The sequence below is a fragment of the Rhea pennata genome, chromosome 15 (genome assembly GCF_028389875.1).
Source record: "Rhea pennata isolate bPtePen1 chromosome 15, bPtePen1.pri, whole genome shotgun sequence".
In the NCBI taxonomy this organism is placed as follows: Eukaryota; Metazoa; Chordata; class Aves; order Rheiformes; family Rheidae; genus Rhea; species Rhea pennata.
Window position 1 is genome coordinate 17,996,127 of NC_084677.1, and position 19,290 is coordinate 18,015,416.

The 19,290-nt window shown below is 48.0% G+C and overlaps 2 protein-coding genes across 5 annotated transcripts; one reads left to right on the forward strand and one right to left on the reverse strand.

Moving 5' to 3' along the window:
• Positions 1-98: 98 nt before the first annotated feature.
• HAGH (hydroxyacylglutathione hydrolase) lies at positions 99-14,037 on the reverse strand. 4 transcript variants are annotated; one of them, XM_062588465.1, is made up of 10 exons: positions 13,949-14,025; positions 11,157-11,187; positions 9,511-9,692; positions 8,918-8,982; positions 7,225-7,342; positions 6,018-6,126; positions 4,840-4,943; positions 4,265-4,366; positions 3,695-3,774; positions 99-3,135 (listed from the first exon to the last, which is right to left on the reverse strand). In XM_062588465.1, the coding sequence occupies exons 3-10, from the start codon at positions 9,613-9,615 to the stop codon at positions 3,036-3,038; spliced, it is 783 nt and encodes a 260-aa protein (XP_062444449.1). In that variant the 5' UTR covers positions 9,616-9,692; positions 11,157-11,187; positions 13,949-14,025; the 3' UTR covers positions 99-3,035. The 4 variants fall into 4 exon arrangements, with proteins under 4 accessions (XP_062444449.1, XP_062444447.1, XP_062444448.1 ...); XM_062588463.1 differs by lacking the exons at positions 11,157-11,187; positions 13,949-14,025 and adding an exon at positions 10,420-10,484 and having other exon boundaries at positions 99-1,726; positions 3,011-3,135; XM_062588464.1 differs by lacking the exon at positions 11,157-11,187 and having other exon boundaries at positions 13,949-14,037.
• A 43-nt stretch (positions 14,038-14,080) lies between these two features.
• FAHD1 (fumarylacetoacetate hydrolase domain containing 1) lies at positions 14,081-15,388 on the forward strand. Its single transcript, XM_062588312.1, has one exon. It carries the CDS (start codon positions 14,226-14,228, stop codon positions 14,895-14,897), a length of 672 nt encoding a protein of 223 aa, XP_062444296.1. The 5' UTR covers positions 14,081-14,225; the 3' UTR covers positions 14,898-15,388.
• The last annotated feature ends 3,902 nt before the right edge of the window (positions 15,389-19,290 follow it).

Consider the following 19,290-nt stretch of genomic DNA (forward strand, 5'->3'; position numbering starts at 1 on the left):
AAAGCTGCTTACAGCTCGTTGCTGACTTTAATCACTGTTGGTTTTTAAACAACAACAACAAAAAAAAATCCACCTTTTCCAGACTGCCACATCGATGCTCTGTTTACAGCTGTATTTATTTCCTCAATTGTCAAAACAGACATCAGCAAAGTCATGCTTGGTTGTAGCAGCACAGCATTCAAATTATTAGAGTCAGTAAAGTTTTAGGTACCACTTTTCCTTCTGAACTACAAAAAAAATTTATAAAGTAAAATTTTTTAAAAATGGTTACACCAAGTTCTGCTCATATCCCTTTAACACAGCTACCGCCGCATTTCCTTTAGAGAGCGGACCTGAGCCCCCACAATGAAATTAAGCAGTTACAAACTCCACTGCTGCATTACTCGCCAAGCAACACACTTTAGGGACAGCGGGAGAAACCAGAACCAAAATCATTTGAATCTTTTCATGCTTAGTTTCAATGGTGAAACATTCATTAAAAAAAAAAAAAAATCTTGTACTTGAGCAGATTGCAGTATGCAACTGAGATCAAGAAACAGAGGAAGAAGATATAATTAGGAACAAAAATCATTAAAGACAGCTGTCAAGCCCCTCGAAGACTGTGTCCTACCATCTTTGGCTCACTCCTGCTGAGGCGGCAATCATCGCCCAGTCCGCTCCTGACAGCTCTCGGGGAGGGTCTCTACCAGGCTTTGCTTGCGAGATTCCTCTTCCACCGTAAGAGGAAAGGTGGCCCCAGACACAGCACCGGCACGCACACCCACAGCAAACGAGCAAGCTGCAGCAGCCCTTGCAGACAGCGTTAAAAAGCCCAAATCAGTCACTAACCACCGACCCTCCCTCCTCGTGACAACTGTCCATCAGGCACAAGCCGTTCCGGATGCTCGGGACGGACGAGGGGAGGCAGGTCGCTCCCGCAGCAGCTCCTCTACCTCTTACCAGCTTTTCTGATGTTTCTTTTACCTTTTTTCTTTTTTTCCTAAAAAGATGTCAAGTTGAAGGATGGAAAGCACGGGAGAGGTGCGTCCCAGGTCAAGCACGACCAGGGTCGGGCACCCGGATACTGGAGAACTCAGAGGCAATATTCCTTTGGAAAGATGCTTTTCGTTAGCAACACGAGAAGCTCCCTGGATACTGGCTCAGCCCCCGAGGCCCGAACAGGGAGCCTGGGCTAAGCAAGTTCATTCGAAACAAGTGCTGCTTCACGCTGCAGCGCGGATGTGGGGTCATTACAACTCAGCTCTCTGCCAAAACTACAGGCAGTAACAGGACTGCGACGCCCCAAAGTGCTATTCTGAATTGGCAACACAAGTTCTTCCAGATACACAGTTTCAGCCAGGGAGGTACTAGAAAAATTCACGAATACCTGTGCCAACTCTCTCAGTGCACCTGGGCTGCGGACGGATGTCCCAGTGCTCTGTATCCCACAGGTGCGAACAAGTATTTCCAAACGCTGAGAGCAGAAAGCCTTTCCTCAGGCCTTTGGTCTCAACAGATTTTATTTATAGTCCCACAGCCAGGACCAAGCATCTCAGCCGCCCCAAAAGATGAGCCGTTCAGACTTAATCCACTCCCCTCTCAGAAAACTGCATTTCCCCCCCCCATCCCCAAAGTTGATCCCATTCACCCACTTTCGCACATTACTCAGTCAGAAAAACAGCCCAGTGAGATGTTTCCTCTTTGCAGTTTTCAGGGTAGCTGCAGACTCGGGTCACTCGGCACTAGCCTGAGAAGAGAGACAGCTTTTAAGCCGAACGGGCAAACCTAGAAACTGGAACACGCCATGCTGAGATGGTTTCTCCAGGGATCTGAGATTCCAGCCTGACTGAATTTGGCAATATAAGGACAACCTCTCCATTTATAACGTCACTTCTCTGGCCTTTTCTGAACAGAAGCTGAACCAGAGCAGGTTGCAGTGATAAACGGTTAATTGCAGTAGCATACAGCATCTGCTCCCATTTAATTCAGGCCTATATGCTGGTGTCTTCCACATTCAGAGGCACAAGATAGTTACTACCCACGCTCACGAGAACAGTTGCTCTCTTGGCTGGGGATCAGTGTCCAGCTGGTAAGTGCTAGTTTACAGCATATTACAAAGCAGCTCTTCTGGTTACTGGCAGCAAGGAACCTACGGGAGCAGCAGTCTAGTTGCTACTCAACTGCTAGACATGCAGTTAGGCACCAGGTAAGTTCTTTCTTCTTAGGATCTTGCATGAGCAGACGAATTCCTTCTTCAGCCTTGTGGTACTAACACAAGTAACATACAGATCACAATTAAGAGCAGTGAGCAGGTACATGCAAACAGGCTAAGCTGACAGTGCAAGGGTATAAGCAACAGTGCAATCTCTAAGCCAGCACGCTGCCTGAAGAAGTTACTGCAGTCTATGAGAAGGAAAGTCAGAGAGAAAAGCCCTGCAGAACAGCTGGACAGTCCCACCATCCTGTTTCTAAAGCCAGGCCATATAGCGTATTTAATGAACTAAGCCCTTAACTGGTGGTGGCAGAGCAGATCTGTCACTGGCAAGTGGCTTTAGTGGAGACAGAAGTGATAGACTCAGAAGAGTTTAAGTAGCAGCATGGAAAAATTTAAATCTTCAGATGGCAATTTAAGTTATGTGTATTTTGTCTCTGTTTTTTAAATGAAGACATCTTGGACCCCAGTCCCACTGTCTGCACTCACAGAGGGCTCCTATAAAAATAACAGAACTTTTTTTTAAAAAAAAAAAAAAGCTTCAAGACTTGACTCTTCCCAACCCCAGCCTCTGAGCCATGTACCAACATTTGTAAAATGATCTGATCAGTTTGTGACATATGTGACAGTTTGAGAACCACAAATAGAAGGATAAATATTCTTCATCATATAAATATGCTGTAGAACATTCTCAACAAGGGCAAAGTGCTTTTTTTCCTTAATTAAAACAAAATAAAAACCTAAATATGACTGTCTTAATCACAACAGAATGCTTAATTCCTAAAACATCTGAATAGTCTAAGTTACGATTAAACTGACATTTAAAGTGATTCAGGCAGAGTGCTCAGTCCTTTGGGACCCGGAAATTATCCTTCTCTTTTCTGATAGCTCCCATTGTTCGGATGGGGTCAGTCTCCCCAGCGTGCTGCTGAACAGTCTTCTCCCTACCAGGAGGGAACACCAAGGACAGTAAATACACACGCTGCAAGATAAAAATCTCATAGGCAAAGTCACCACCATCACATTTCATCTGCATCAAGGGGAGATTTTGAATTTAAGACCAAGGACTCAGCTTTGCCACAGGCTTATCAGTTCCCTTGATTTAAACACTCATGGGCAACAGAGGTTGCAAACACCCTTACGCCTTGAATGGCATCTTTCACCGCGCCTCTCTGCCAAACTCAGCGTGACAAAGGAACATAATCACACTGTGGAGTGTGGAGTATAGCTCCAGAGCCAGGGACCCCAGCCCAGGCAGAGGTGCTCATCACAACCCTTCAAATCTTACTAGAACAAGCCTCTGCCAGGACAGCGAGTATATTTTGCCAGATTTACTCTTGAAACACAGATGTTTTAAGGAAGGTCTTGGCAGCATCTGAATAGAAGCACGTGATGCAAGAGCAGTTCACTCTCATGACTCGCTCTTTGGGGACCTCATCCCCTCTACACACACGCACATCCCAAACACAAGGCAGAGTGATCGGTCCCACACCTCCTCCGTACCTCACTCGCATGAAGGGGTTGTATGTAAACTCTTCTGCAATTGTGGAGGGTATGGTTGGTTCACCGCTGTCATATTTTGCCTACAACAAGGGGAGAGAATTCTGCTTGATGAGGAATGTTTTGGCAAACAAAAAGTGTTCTGGGTATGAACCATGCAACAGGCTTAATACTGCATCTAATTGCTGGAACTGCTCCTCCAGCCCGGCCCTTCCCAGGGCCATGCAATCAGACAAGCACACAGGTGCACGCAGAGGGACACAGGCCTTAGCCTTCTGGGGCAGAGCTAATCCTCCCAGATGGATGGGGAGGGTCAGCCTGTACCGATACCAAGAAATTCCCAGGGGTGGCTGTATCTCCACAGGAGAGCAAACCATCCTCTGTGGGACACAAATAAACCCTGCCCCCAAACACACTGCACCCTTGAAAGCATGAGCTACTGCTGCTTCTGGCTCTTATCACTCCCTTCCCTCAGCTTCCCTCTCATGCTGTTCCCTCTCCCCTGCCTCCCCAAAGAGGCTCTATGTCCACAAAGGCATCCAGCGAGTCTAGAGAAAGGATGAACCAACTTACCTTGGCCCAAGCAAGCTTTTCTTGGATAGCAACATTACTGGGCTCAACATGTCGTGCAAATTTGAGATTGTTGATGGTGTATTCATGACCACAATAAACTCTCTAGGATGAGAAATGAAGAGTTACATGTGGCTCTAGGTAGGTGCAGTGCCAAGTGCTATCATCAGTGTTACGGTACAGTGGGGCACAGAGTCAATTCTCCAGGATACACCATACTCTCCACGGGAGATATGCCCAGGCAATGTGCTGGGTGTGATCAGCCAGATACTGTGTGCCAATTTAGTGGCAAGTCTGATGAAAGAACTCAGGCATCCCTGCTCCCTAGTCTTTGTTTTAATAAATAGCTTCCACTCTTTCCCCACAAAACATAATTGTATTTAGGGTACATGTATTTCCTTCTCAAAGGACTCCAGCTATTCTGCAGCAAAAGCAGCCCTTGATGTAAGCATTCATTCCTTCAACACATGGGAAATTCTATCTTTGAACAACAGTATTATTAGAGAGAGAGTTTCTTACGATGTCTGCATCACATTTTGGCTAGTTAACCTACTAGCAAAAAAAGGATAGTTTCATACCGTTTCAGGTTCCAAGCTCCCCAAAATCTCTATCAGTGCTCTGTACATCTCCTCTGGAGTTCCCTCGAAGAATTTTCCACAACCAGCCACAAACAGTGTGTCACCTGAGAGCGAAGCGTAACAGGGCATCAGGACCAGGCAAGCCGCCTGACTCCAAAGACGTGCAAATGCTCCCCAAGGGATCAGTCCTGCTATTGCTCAGCCCTTGCTGCAGCTAGCCAGAAGGTACAGAGACTTTGCAGCACCTAGTGGCACAGGGACATCTGGTCTATGCCTCTGCCCCACACAGGCTCAGTGCTACATTAACCCAAATGACAAACATCTCTCTAATCCACTCTTAACTTCTAATGCAGAAAATCTCACAGCCTCCACAGGCAAACAATCCCTAGTTGTGAGAATCTCCCTTGCTCTCCCTTCTTGCCCCTTCTACAGTGAACAAGGAATAGTAGTTCCCTTTGCTATGAACTTGAACAAAGACAAAGGCACGTGAGTACTTGCAATTTCCTCTGCATTTTCTCCTCAGTGCTCCCTAAACTTCTGCTCAAGCAGTTACTTCTTCTAGACACCAGTTGGTCCAAATTCTGGAGAACACTCACCAGGAGACAGATGATATGGCAGTCTGGAGAGACTGACAGCAGCCTCATTTAAAGGGTAACTCTACTCACCAAAATAGGAACCAAACCTAGAGCACCAGAGATGGGACACCCATCCTGTCTTATTTCCCCACCTTCTGTTCTCTCAGTTTTGTTATGGACACAGGTACAGATATATGGAAAAGCAAACAGTCTTTGGAATTAAGACACAGTTTGGCCTGGCAGGAGTGCTTGTGGGGTGGGGGTGGGAGGAAAAGGCTGTACAAAAACAAACAAACAAACAAACAAAAAACCTCCTGATTCAGAGAAGAAAGTGTTAAAAGAAAGACTCATCCAGGACTCTTTCTGAATGTTGCTTGCAGGGTGTCCAGCAATGCCTTTACAAACCCAGAGGAGTTTCGCCAAGTTTATCTACAATTACTACTTGGTAGCTCTTGCTAAGGGGGCTTCCTTGCTAAGGAAGCTAGTCAGCTGCAGTGGTAATAAGGAACAAATACACATCCAGAGTCAGGAGCACACAAGCAGAGGGACAGTCTATTTCTTTGTGACACAGGCTGCAGGCGACGTAACATCCCAACTCCTCACCTGTAAAAACAGCAGGTGGCTCGGAGCTATTTGGCTTAGTCACATAATAACAGATGTGTCCAGAAGTGTGACATGGTGTACAGAGGCATTTCACATTAAGAGATCCCACCTGAGAAGAAGGCAGAAGACTAGAGCTTAAGCTACTGTTTGCCAGCATTTATACGATTAGAAAAGAATCGCCACTATTACAATCGTCTAGTAGTCCTACAGGCAAATTCTCACAAAGTTGGCCAGTAAATCTCAGCTCTGTTCCCTGGAGAGTTCAGCAAGAGAGTTTTACAGTAAGGACTTGGAAGAGAGCTGTTTCCTCCTAGCAGGTGTTGTTACAAAGAGAACTGCCAGATTCTTTCATTTACATGCAGGGTGACTCAGCGTCTGGTTGACAGCAAGAGCAAACAGATCCAGAGAAATACAAAACCCTAAACAAAATTAATCAAGTGTAAACAGCTCCAAACAAAAATAAGGCTGAAGGGAAGAAGTGGAGGACACTCAGCATCAGGGAGGAACTACACACACTCATTAGGCTCAAAGGATAATTCCCCCACAATTCTAATTTGCACACCTTCCCATGTGTTCCTGTGCTGCCTTCTTTGCTGCTCACCCCCCAAAGCTACGCTGCAGGACTTGCAGTGACATTCATGCCATCCTGCACATTTCGCAGCAGTTTATGTCATCCACCAGCCCATGGCCCATCTGTAATTAAAAATCTATGTTGCAACAAGGTTTGCTGCGTTAGTTCTGGAAAAGCAATGCAAGCAGCCATTACTGCTGGCACAGTTGCTCTTCATCCTGTATTCTCTGCCTTGATTCAGAGAGAACCACTTGCATTTGCTCAGTATTAACCAGTCTAGAAGCAGAACACAAGCCGTGCCCGTTCACACCTATGTTCTGACCACTGCAGCAAAGCCACCTGTCAAACAGCAGCTGGACACCCAGCATGCTCTGGACAATACAGGTGTGTGAGCCATGCCAATGTTCTCATCAACAAAGTATCACCAGCCAAAAGGAGGCAGAGGGATTACAGGTCATAGGGTTGAGACTGCCAAAAAGCTGTAGTTAAATCATCAAATGCTTCCAAGAGATGTTAAAAAGGTGAAAAAACTGTAACCACAATAATAACACAAGTTGGATTGCACTGGTGAATCTCTAAAGCTGTTTTACAAATGGAAGACACCCCCAACTGTGTCCTGCAGCTCATTCCCTTTACCTTGAGTGACGTAAGGTGTGACACCTTCTGTGTTAGTGCTCCAACCCTGCTGTCTCCCCCATAAACACGCAACCCCGTCTCCATCTTTACAAGCTTTTCATTTCCTCCGGCATGGTCCCTGGAAGATTAAAAAGACAGATCTGGGCAGGGATGAAGACAAATTTCTTCTAACTCAAATTGCAGTAGTAACCTCCAGGTGATCATTTCTGATCGGCTAGTCTTCCAATATCCGCACATGTAACATTGTCCTCACACCAAAGGACAGGCCACATCAGCACCAGTGGAGATAGTTTCTTTCTGTGCCATTTACAGAGGTGCCAGTGTTGCAGAGCAGCAAATTCAGGAAGGATTTCAAGACATGACCTTGGTCAGCAGCTCTCCAAGAACACTCCTTGAGTTCACACCTAATTGGGGAACTCTGGCTTTACATACTTGTATCAACTAGGTGACTGTGATAATGGCGATATGGGCAATTCATTGTCCCAAAAGACACTGGGGAGCAGGTGAACAGATGTCCAAACAACTCAGCATTTGCTCTCAGTGCTGGTCCTGCCAGATTGGGGCTGGCTCTTAGATGACTCCACTGTGACCAGTGGGAGGGGTTAGTCAGGTTCAACACTGCATGAAGTGCTAGAGCAAAATGTTCATTTTTTACATCCCCAGCAGGGTTAATCTGCAATCTAGGTAAACCTCCCACAACAGCTGACCGTGAGTAGCACGCCTTACCAGCACGTCCTAGCAATTCAGGGTAAATGTGCTCCCTCCTGCAGTCCTTCTTCCACATCTACTACCAGACATATATTTCACTGACCAGCTGGAATAAGCCAGCATTTTAAAGGTTAAAAGCACTGACACAGAGAACTTGCAATACAAACAGCCCCGTGCCACTTGGTAGCAAGAATTACCATAAGAAAGCTTGGCTCAACTCCAGGCACAGGCAGAGGCAGACTTTCTCGTCTTTGTGTACTCAGCTATTTTGTACCGTTTCTCTGCACTTCACTTCTTCATGTGTTCACTGTACTGCCACCAGACTCCCTTCCCAGAGCTATTTTGTGCTTTCAAACACAAAAGAATCGAGATGGACTACTTCCGTGTCCAGTCTACCAGCAACCCGGACATCTTCTAGAGGTTATACTGGCGTGAGCATGAACTTTTTAAAAGCAGCCCTTCACCAATCACACCTCTGAGAGAATCTGTTCCTTTAATTTACAAATTATTTCTCCAATGTGTTTCAGAAAGCCTGTGCTAACACTGCATTAGTCTTAGCTCCGAGTTGCCTGGTCAAACAAGCAGGTAAGGAACTGTCATGGCAATTAGCCTCCAAGGGAACACAACAGTGTGCTGATCCAAGCCACTCTCTCCCCAATTACTCCTCCCCCTGCGCTGAGCAAGCACTTACACTAACTCAAAACAGCAGTGTGGAAGTTAATGGGACATGCTGTTCTGGTGTCCAGATGGAAGAGGAAGGAGATGTTATATTCCAGACCCAGAACTGCCCTGAACAACCATGGATCTATGTTCTCATCAGAGTCTCTCTAGGTATGCTGGTACCAGACAGCCCAGGGGACACTTCCTGAGCTCTGGCCCTTCTCCTCACTGAAGCTCCTGATTAAAGAAGACAGATCTGATCTGGATGTGGAACATTGCATTTTTTCAGAGGAAGGAGAGATCTCACTACAGTAGGTAAGGTTACCAGTGATGGTGCGTGGTCAGGACAGTGGTCAGCTTCACGCCGTGCTTTTTGACTGCATCCAAAACCTGCAGGCATAGGACACAGCAAGAACATTACAACTCACACAAAATGACTCAACAGTGCCCACAGGATGCCTGCCATATCCTAGGCATGGCTACTAAAAGCTCTGAAAGGGCCACAACCCCCATCCAAGCTCCCCAGTCATTATGCAGAGAGCTCATCTCTCTCCAAGTAGGGGGTTGCAGATCAGGATACGAGGTCTATGACCCAGCTAGACCACAGTTAAGCCCCTAGGTCCATTTCCTCTGTCCTGTAGTAGAACAAGTCAAGGGAGAAAAATAAATAAATAAAAAAAATACACAAATTTAAAAACAGGCCAACAACCCTTGAACTCAGGGACAGGCTGTCCAAGCCCAGAAGAATACAGCCTACGAAGCCCTGTCTATAGCTGTGGATGGCCAGTACTCCCTGCCTTTCCCTCAAGCCTCAGTCAGATCTGTGATTAAGTCTGCCTCTCCTACACACAGCAGCCTGGAAGAATCGGCCAGACTAGCAGAGGCAAGCACCCCACTCGCAAGTGCAGTGTGCGTTACCTTCTGGGGCTGCACAGGATCAACTATAGCAGCCTCCTTTGTCTCCTCATCGATGAGGAGATACATGTAGTTGTCTGTGAGGGCTGGGAGCAACTCCACCTTCATGTTGACTTGTGCAACTGTCTTCGACTTCCTCTGCTCGTGCTGTGTGTGCAGGAAGACAGCTCGCAGCCACGCTGGACCTGAGGATCCCGAGACAGTCAAATGTCAGGTCAGCCTAGAGAGGTGAACGTGTGGGACAGAGCACAGCAGGTCCCCAAAACCACTGCCCCAGAGAAGGTCACCCATAGCCCAAGGTTGCCTCCTTTGGAGGGAGAGGAGAGAGGTCGTGGAGTACTAGAGCAGTGTCACCCTGCTACCCACACTGTGGGAGGCTCTGGCTCCGCAGCAGGGGGGAAGAGCACTTCACTTCCAGAGACATGCTCACGCAGGCAAAGCACTGGGCTCTCATTCAAGAGAAGATTTCAAGAGAACGGAAAGCAGAACAGAGGGGACAGCTGGACAAAGGTCAGCCTGGGACAGTGACTTTGCACACAAAAAAAAAGAGAGAGAAAGAAAGAAAAGCACAAAATGCCATATTACAAACAAACGAAATATAATGAATACAAACACTGATAGTACAGAAATATCTGGTTCTTTAGTTGGTGAACTCACACCCTGCACAGCGCCAGGGAGAGAAGACAGGTTCTCTCTGTGAAAGCTCCCCAGCTGGCCAGGTACAAGACACACACTGCAGGAAGGTTTCTTGTTAATGGGTTACCCTAATACAACAGCAGCATTTTGCTATTTACTTTTCGTTAAATGTTTAATCAGATCCAAGAAGCAAATCTTATTTGAGATGCAAATAACCCAGGCTCCGCTTTTTCCACACTGTCCAACTCACAGATACACAGTTCTTAGAAAAACAACCTGGCAACAAGAGGTTCTGCTGGAAGGACCTGCCCAGACGGAGAGCCCTTCCATTGCTGAAGCCCTGCAACACAGGTCTGGGTCCACGCACTTGAAGGAAAAAGATGTGTCAGTCTCTACAAATCAAAAATTTGTTTTTCTTAACACCCAACCCCTGTGCACACAAATGAAGGCGACTGCATTATTTTGAATTCTGCTGGCTCAGCTGTTGCTTTATCTTCCACCACCAACTCCTGCCCTAGGGCTCCTAACACTCAGTGCTTGGTAACTTCCATCAGTGCCAAAGGGAGGGATCACCACGCTCACAATCAACCTGCTCCTCTCTCTCCAAACAGGTCAGTCCTGCCCACCGCTGATAAGAGACTGCTTTAAAGAGGCCTCACAGCCTCACTACAGTCAATACAGACAATCCCCCTAGAGCTCCAGAGACTGACACAACACACCGCTGCAAAAGCAAGATCAAAGTTCTGACCGGTGCATGCAACAACCACAGCAAGCCCCAGACACAGGGGCAGTGGGGACAGTAAGGCCCCTCTGGTATACTTATCCTGTCCAGGCCCACTTTTCCCCTTCACCATTCACCAACTCACTTGCTTATAACGAAAGTGAGGTAAGGAGGGGAGAGTGCAAGTAAAATTAAACACAGTACTACAGACAAAATCCTAAGGCATAACAACGTAGGCATGCACCGTGTATTTGAAATAGAAGACATGTAGTATTGAAGAAAGCATCCATACCTGCCAAGCGTTCCTTTGGTGCAGGAAAGTCCTTTCAAAAAAGAACAAAAAACACAAACCCTTGTCATTCCTTGACAGAAAAAAGCAATTGCTCCTCAACTGCTCCCTAGCATGAAGCACTTTTCTGTTGGATGCTGTCAGTATTTGCAGGACCAGGCACTAACTGAAAACAAGCGCGCGCACACACACACACACACACACACACAAAAACAACAACAACAACCACCCATCCCACACCAACTTCGAGTCTTGAAGTCAAAGGAATTATTCATACAACTTAAATTTTCTGCCTATGAACTGTTTCTAACCTTAGCCTTGATCCTAAAGTATCTCTGCATGTTCAATTCACATTCTTGCAAAACAAGCTACACCGCAAAACAAGGAAATGTTTTATAAAATGCAATTTAGACAATGTACTAACAAAGCATCCATGAGGTAAGAAACTCATTCTGAATTTCCATCTGTAGCTAAGCTGCATCTTTTCAGCTCTTCCCATTCAAGGAGCAGATCAAAAGCTCTCTCATGCAAGCACAGCGCTGCTCCTAATGAGAAGAGCATGTTCTCAGAACCAGTTCTGGTCAGGGAAGGTCCCCTACTAGTATGTAACTCTTGCCCTGGCTCAGAACCTAGCACAGAGATCATTTCAGAATCACGAAAATGCATGCAAGTCTATTCCAAAATTAAAGCACTTCATTTTCACTCTGTTCTGTAATACATCCCTCCCAACTTCACGTCTGAGGCAAAGACAACTGGGGATAACAGAAGTTTTCCCTTGGACATCAGCAGCCTTTGGGTCACACTCTGGTTTTCTGGAACGGTTCATTAATGCAGCTTGGCTCACCGAGAGGAAGGGGTCTGCAGATAGGAAGTGTTAATGTTATCACATAAACGCAAACACGCAGAGACTAAAGGCAACAGGCAGCAGCACAGAATATTGGATTCCTTCAGAAAAGGGATGCTTTACGCCTTTTCTCCATAGTACTTTGTCCTACCCCTTTCGTCATAGATAAAGGGTGGGGAAAAACTCCTATTTCAAACTTATGGTTACACGCACAGAGGATGACTGCACAGACATGCCCAGATAAACGTCCTCACGTTACCACCTGAGCAGAAACACTATAGTCACTTTTACGTAATGTGCACGCAGGTGTTTTTTGGATAGCCAGTGAGTTCACGCTGGCTCCCCAGAGCCTGCCGAACTGCAGCTCCCCCCGATTTCGCCCTCTCGGTGCCTGCAGCAGCCTGTGGGGCAGGCTGCAGCCCGTGGGGCAGGCTGCAGCCCTGCGGGGAAGGACGCTGCACCCACCAGCCCCCAGGAGCAAAGCCTGCGCAGAACAGACACGCTGCACACGCGCTGCAACCTGGCAGACTCCAGACCTGGGAGCTACTCGGAGCTTGACATACTTGTTCCTAAGATAGCATCAGGGTTTACAAGCCTAGCTGTAACTCCAATGGATTCTAGACCATTAAGGCCAGGTCTTAAAACTGGAGTAATGCAAAAGGCCTATGGCAAGAGTCACCAGGGACAGTCAAGCCAAAGCCCTGGTTCAAAGAGACACTTTCAGAATTTAGATCCCAAATTTAAATGCAGAGCTTACAGGGCTTTTGTGTTTTCAACAATACCAATACAACTCCCCACCCTTTAAATTTAGTTTAAATTCAAGCCTCCCTCCCCAAGCAATAATCCTTGCTTTGGGAGATCAGGAACTCTGCAGGAGCCTCCCAAACTCGTTATCAGTGCACACAAGCCGCTGACAGAGAGGCTCCAGCTGAGCAGATACTGACCTACTTGGGGCTGTGAGTCAGCTCAAAAAGCCTGGCGCAACCCTGAGCCGTGAAAAAAAGAGAGCTCAGCATCAGGCTTCTGAGCCGGCCGGGGGATGGCGGCCAGCCAGATTTAAGCTTGCATCCAGCCCTGTCACCCAGCAAGCCCCAGGAGGGTCCCCCTACAGCCCCCCAAGCCTCTGCCCTCCCCAGCTGCCACAGGGCACAGCACGGCCACCACATCCCGCTGCAAAGGGGCACACTGCACGGCCCCCACCCCAGCCTGGCCCCACTGCAAGGGGAATGCTGCACGGCCTCCCCCCACGGCCCGGGCCTGCTGCAAGGGGACGCTGCACGGCCCCCACCCCAGCCTGGCCCCGCTGCAAGGGGAATGCTGCACGGCCTCCCCCCACGGCCCGGGCCTGCTGCAAGGGGACACTGCACACCCCCAATGGCCCAGCCCCGTTGCAAGGGGGACACTGCACAGCCCCCCACCCCACCCCCGCTGCAAGGGGGACATTGCACGGCCCAGCCCCCCAGGGCCTGGCCTCACTGCAACAGGGGGCGTTGCACAGCACCCCCCCCCACAGCTCGGCCCCACTGCAAGGGGGACGCTGCACCCCCCCCCCCCAGGGCCTGGCCCCTCTGCAAAAGGGGACGCTGCACAGCCCCCCCCCACGGCTCGGCCCCACTGCAAGGGGGCAATGCACAGCCCAGCCCCCCCCCACGGCTCGGCCCCACTGCAAGGGGGACACTGCACGGCCCAGCCCCCCCCACGGCTCGGCCCCACTGCAAGGGGGCACTGCACGCTCCCCCCCCCCCCCCCCCAGCCCGGGCCTGCTGCAAGGGGGCACTGCCCGGCCCGGCCCCGCTGCAAGGGGACGCGGCGCGGCGCGGCCCGGCCCGGCCGCGCAGGAGACGTCGCGCCGTCCCGCAGCGCCCCTGGGTCCTACCGAGCGGCAGCCGCCGCGCCGCGGCCCCCAGAGCAGCCGGGCGGGCGGCGCCGGGCGCGCCCCGCTCGCACGTACCGGCTCGGAGCAGGGCCCCGGCGCGCAGGGCCGCCAGGGCGGTGCCGCGGCTCCGCCAGCCCCCGCCGAGCATGGTGCGGGCCGGCGGCAGCGCCCCGCCCGCCCCGCGCCGCGCGGGCCCGCGGGGAGGGGCCGCCCGCGCGGCCCACGCACGCACGCGCGCGCACGGACGGACGGACGCACGGACAGACGGAGAGCGGCGTCTGCGGGCTCCGGGCCCGGCCAAGGCCACCCCAAGGTCACCCGCGCTCCCCGGCGGAGGAGACCCGCCGTGCCCATGGCCTCCTCCAAGCCGCTGGCCCGCTTCTGGGAGTGGGGCAGGAACATCGTCTGCGTGGGGAGGAACTACGCGGAGCACGCCAAGGAGATGGGCAGCGCGCTGCCCCGGGAGCCCCTCTTCTTCCTCAAGCCTTCCTCGGCCTACGTGCGTGAAGGCTCGCCCGTCCTGCGGCCCTACTACTGCAGCAACCTGCACCACGAGGTGGAGCTGGGGGTGGTGATCGGGAAGAGGGCGCAGGCCGTGCCCCAGGAGGCCGCGATGGAGCACGTCGCAGGCTATGCCCTGTGCTTGGACATGACCGCCAGGGACACCCAGGAGGAGTGCAAAAAGAAGGGGCTGCCCTGGACCTTGGCCAAGGGCTTCAGTACGTCCTGCCCCGTCAGCGACTTCGTGCCCAAGGATAGGATCCCAGACCCTCACAAGCTGAAGATCTGGCTCAAGGTGAATGGAAAGCTGAGGCAGGAGGGGGAGACCTCCTCTATGATCTTCTCCATCCCCCACCTGATCAGCTACATCAGTGAAATTGTCACCTTGGAAGAAGGGGACTTGATTCTGACAGGGTCTCCCAAAGGAGTTGGATCTCTGCAGGTAAACGATGAGATAGAGGCTGGGATAAGTGACATCCTGTCCATGCGGTTCAAGGTGGCACAGCAAACACGTCGATCCTAACCAAGACCCTCACTGTGACCCCGCTCTGCACAGCGAGAAGCACTTTAGGGAATGGCTGGTGAATGAAAAGACATGCAGGCATGTCTGCTGCCCTGGATGTTAAACACTTCTGTGGCCCAAGTGTCCAGCTGACCATCAGGCATCAAAAATACGTAGCCTATGAGCTCTGAAGGCCTTTGACTGAAACAGCCCCCATGTCCACAGAGGCTTCCTCTGAGGCTGTGAATCTGCAGAGGGGGTTGATTGCTTAACTGAGGTCAGGCCAGGAGTCCAGACCAGCCTCAAGGAGCTGGTTAATATCTAAACTGCAGTTGGGAGCTTTCTGTGCAGACAGTGTGCCATACAGCTGTAAAGGAGCTGGAGAAATGAAAACAGGGTAGAAAATGCAGCAGCGGGGTGGCTGTCACTATGTTTCCCCTTCCATTCTACTGATATTTTGAGCTTTGCCAATGTTTCACCTTCAAATAAAAATTAAAACATTAAAATGGTAATGTGTGGAAAGTGTCTGGGGCTGCAGCTGTCTGCGCAGTGCTTTGTCACGTGCTCCCTATTTGGAAAACATCCATGTCCTGGCTCACAGGTACATCTGAAAGTCAGGCCAACTAATACTGGGCCTTAGGTTCCCCACACACGCAGTCCCCAGTTTCTACCCCAGGGGCACAAAAGTAGCAAGAAAGCGTGCAAAAGAAAACAAAAGTTTAACCTGAAGACTAGAATTCATCCAAGATGGCAGTTTTCGGAGAGCAGCAGCATGACTTGTGCACTCAAGAGCTTGCAGCTGTGTGTCCCAGCAGCTAGCACGGTGGGGCGCTGCACAGGGCCTCTCGTGGGTGAGCAGCAGCAGCGGAGGTGCTGTATTCCTGGGTGCTGGGGAGCAGCGCTGACTCACTGTCCTCCTTAGGGAGCTGGAATGGGAAAGAACTGATGAAACACAGGAAACCACGGGAAAGGTGTCTTTGCAAAGTGCTGTACAGGTTCGTATCATTACAGCGAGCAAACCCTAAGACTGTAGAACAGCCAGTGGTTTTAACTGGGAACATTTGAGTTTGCCATCATTTTGAAAATTACACTTGCAGAGCTTTCTCAAAGAACTGATTCACTTGTCATGGGGCGGGGGGGTTGCTTTCCGTGGTTTCATTTCCAAAACAGGCCTCCATTTTGTAAATATATGCTCCAGGGAACTCTCTTTAAAAGAAAAATCTAGCTACTTTTCAGACTTTGTTTCTTCTGAAAACATCATTATGCTCAACAGTTGACAAGGTCTGTTGCGTGTTGGGGGGAAGAAAATCAGAGTTAAAATATAGGATGTCATTTAAAGGGCTATTTATATACAAATTTAGCAAATCAATCTCATATATGAATGACTTGGAGTTATATATAAGTAGTTAACACTTCTTTTGCTGATCATTACATTAGCTTTAGGCCACTATCCTAAAGACCCTAGGCATGCACTGACCTTTGAAAACTTCAGCCAGCCCATAGGGATTATTAGCCTTATCCACATCTGTGGTTGCAGGATTAGAACCCTAAGCCTAAATTTTAATTACAGAAGATGTATGCTTATGAATAGAAATATTTTTGCACTTTAAAAAAAAATACTGCTTCTCATTGGTTCAAAAGGAGGGCCTGAATTAACCTAGCAAAATGTCATTGTAAACTGAAACCATCTTTGCATTCTTAGTCATGGATGGGAACAGGGTAGTTGTGATGGTACGAGGTACAGCAGCGGATAGAACTACTCCACTGCAAACAGCTGTGCAGCAAACCAGTGTATCTGGAATAAAAGACCAAAAGTTGAGCAGCACATGTGGATTCTGGATTAGGATGGCAGCAGTTCACAGAAATAAATGCTGCTTCTGAGTGCAGGGGTGTTGCACTCAACAGCTTTCTATCTGAAAACACACACTGTGCCCTTCTGCTGTTCCTCCTTGGAACAAGATCCCTTTACAGAGTTAACCAATAAAAACTGCCCACTGTACACACTGCTGCTTACTAGAGGAAAGCACACCTACTCCATGACACAGGGAGGCAGGAGACAGCCACATGAAAAGCGTGAGGGAAAGGAGTAAGGCGTCTCTTGCTTATTTGTAATAAATCTGCCATGTATCTCAGCTGAGCTGGAGGGCTCACAGAGCTCCACCGAGGGAAAACAAGCACCGGGGAACATTGCTCTGTTTTCCCCAGAGGAGGCCTGGGAACAGAGCAGCAGTGGGCCAGCAAGCATGGAGAGTAACTTTGGCTGAAAAGTACAAAATTAAAAAAAAAAATTTAAATTTAAACTCATCCACACTAGATAAAATCAAAGATGTATGTGTAAATCAAGAGTTACAGCTTCAGAAAGGATTTCTCTCCTTGGGGTATTCTGCAATAAAAAGGTGTTTGCTTTTTAGATTGGTTTCATGATTCCTTCATACATTTTTCAAATACACAAATTAAATGAGAATTGCTTTCCTTCCCATTCCAAGGGATGTAATGCAGCACAAAGCACACCAGATGCCTGGCAGATGTTTTTTTCCTAAATCAAGCTTTAAATATTCATTTAAAAGTAAAATAATACAAAAGATCAATAAAGAAGCTCATTGGTAAAGATCACCAGTAAATTTGTCTTTACTTTTACAGATTTAAATATATTTTAACAAAATACAACTGCAGCATTTAACATTACTTATATAATGCAGTGCAATAGTTGAAATTTTTAAATATTTCCAGCTGTTAAAAAGCCATACTGTGTAACATTTTCCCATTTCCAAACTCCAGCTGATTCAACACTCTCTACCAGTCATATCAGTTTGTATGACAGTGAGTTCTCTTTAAATTCAAAGGAATGACAAGGTTGTAAAATAAAATTTTTAAAAAACTCCCCCCACCATAAGCATCAAAACTTACCATTTTCAAAGGTTGCACAGAGCAGTCCAATTTCTAACAAAAACAGATGGATTATTTTGTTACCTGCTTGTAAGCACCAAAGTTGAATTCTTCCATTTGTTGGAGCCAGATCTCAATAACCACTGGGAAAAAAGTTTTGTTTTAAAAAGTACTTTTGAAGACCATATACAGAAGAAATTACTGTAGCCCATGAAAGAGCAGAAGGCCCAGTAAACTGTATTTCATATGATAAAACAGAATATGTTGCATACGAAAAACAGAAGATTTTCTATCAATTCATTTCTCCAGCTGCATGCATTTGTAGTACATCACTGCAAACCAATGCAACACCTTGGTATTGATCCTGCAAACATATCCATTTCAGTTCCCTATAGTGTGGTTTAAGCTAATGGCTTAAAGCACCTGCAAAAGTTTTTTGTGATGAGGCTTTGTAATCACTAAATGCTCTGAACCTAATTCAGATTTTATCTAAAGGAAGGCTAAAGAACTCAGGCCAACTAAAACAAACAGCCATTAAATCTGAGCAGAACAGCCTCTGACTCCTGGAAGTCAAAATGTGCCTTAATTTGAGCCTGCCTCTGTGAGTGAGAAAGCTGTTCTCTGAATTTGGTGTGCAGCTCTCTGACAAGCAGGGCTGGACAGAGACATTTGGGTGAATAATTCTGGGAGAGAAAGGACTAAATTCACTTTCTGCAGCCTTCTTTATAATGTGCTCTGTCGAACATTTCTGTCTGCTGCAACAGCACACCACTGGCAATTTGGTATTAAGCACTGTGTATTGATTGCAAAGCTGAGTTGTAATCAAAATTACTGAAAAGATTCACTTCAACATTTTCCAGCTGTAACAGCTAATATTCTAAAGCTGTTTATTGCTGCAACAGCAGAGACAAAATGACCCATTAGCAATATACAATTTGTACATTTAATTCCATGTTCCTGCTCACAAGAGTAAGGGGCTACAATTCTTGTATTTTGCTTGTCAGAATTCACTGTTTCTGGAGCTCTTTTTGCCTTGGTGCTTTAATGGGTAGGTAGCATACCAGGGATAACTGAGAGGTTTTTAAGCATTCTACCCCAACCAGTACTTGCCAAAAGAACGGCAGCAACATCTTCCCACAGTTTGAAACAGGCCAAGTCCTAATATGCTCAAAAGGTGGGGACTGGTGAATGCAGAAAATCCACCAGCTGCAGAGGAAGCTAAGGGCAGAAATAGATTTAAAAAAAAAACAATGGAGAAGACCAACATGTGCATACAGGGGTTCTTTATATTCAGGTAAGAACAACTATCCTGGTGAAGAAAAGCCCTTTCTCCTCTGCCACCTTAGCTTGATCATTTGGTTGCCAAAGGCCCCCTGTAATTGATTACCGTGGTCCTGTAAGACCTAGTCTGCCCTAAAGAAAAGCAACCTTGCAAAAATCATGGCTCTTTCCATGCCTCTGCAGGTGCCCGAAGTTCTATATTTGGCTCACCAATGTACACCACAAACACAGGCAGTGTTGAAAGTTG

Excerpts from the sequence above, each read along its gene's own strand:
- HAGH (XM_062588464.1), bottom strand. The coding sequence starts at position 14,021 with ATGCTCGGCGGGGGCTGGCGGAGCCGCGGCACCGCCCTGGCGGCCCTG. Across the intron at positions 9,693-13,948 it reads CGGGGCCCTGCTCCGAGCCG|GTCCAGCGTGGCTGCGAGCT; the intron begins GTACGTGCGAGC and ends CGGGATCCTCAG. Across the intron at positions 3,775-4,264 it reads AAAAGCTTGCTTGGGCCAAG|GCAAAATATGACAGCGGTGA; the intron begins GTAAGTTGGTTC and ends CCCTTGTTGTAG.
- FAHD1 (XM_062588312.1), top strand. The coding sequence starts at position 14,226 with ATGGCCTCCTCCAAGCCGCTGGCCCGCTTCTGGGAGTGGGGCAGGAAC.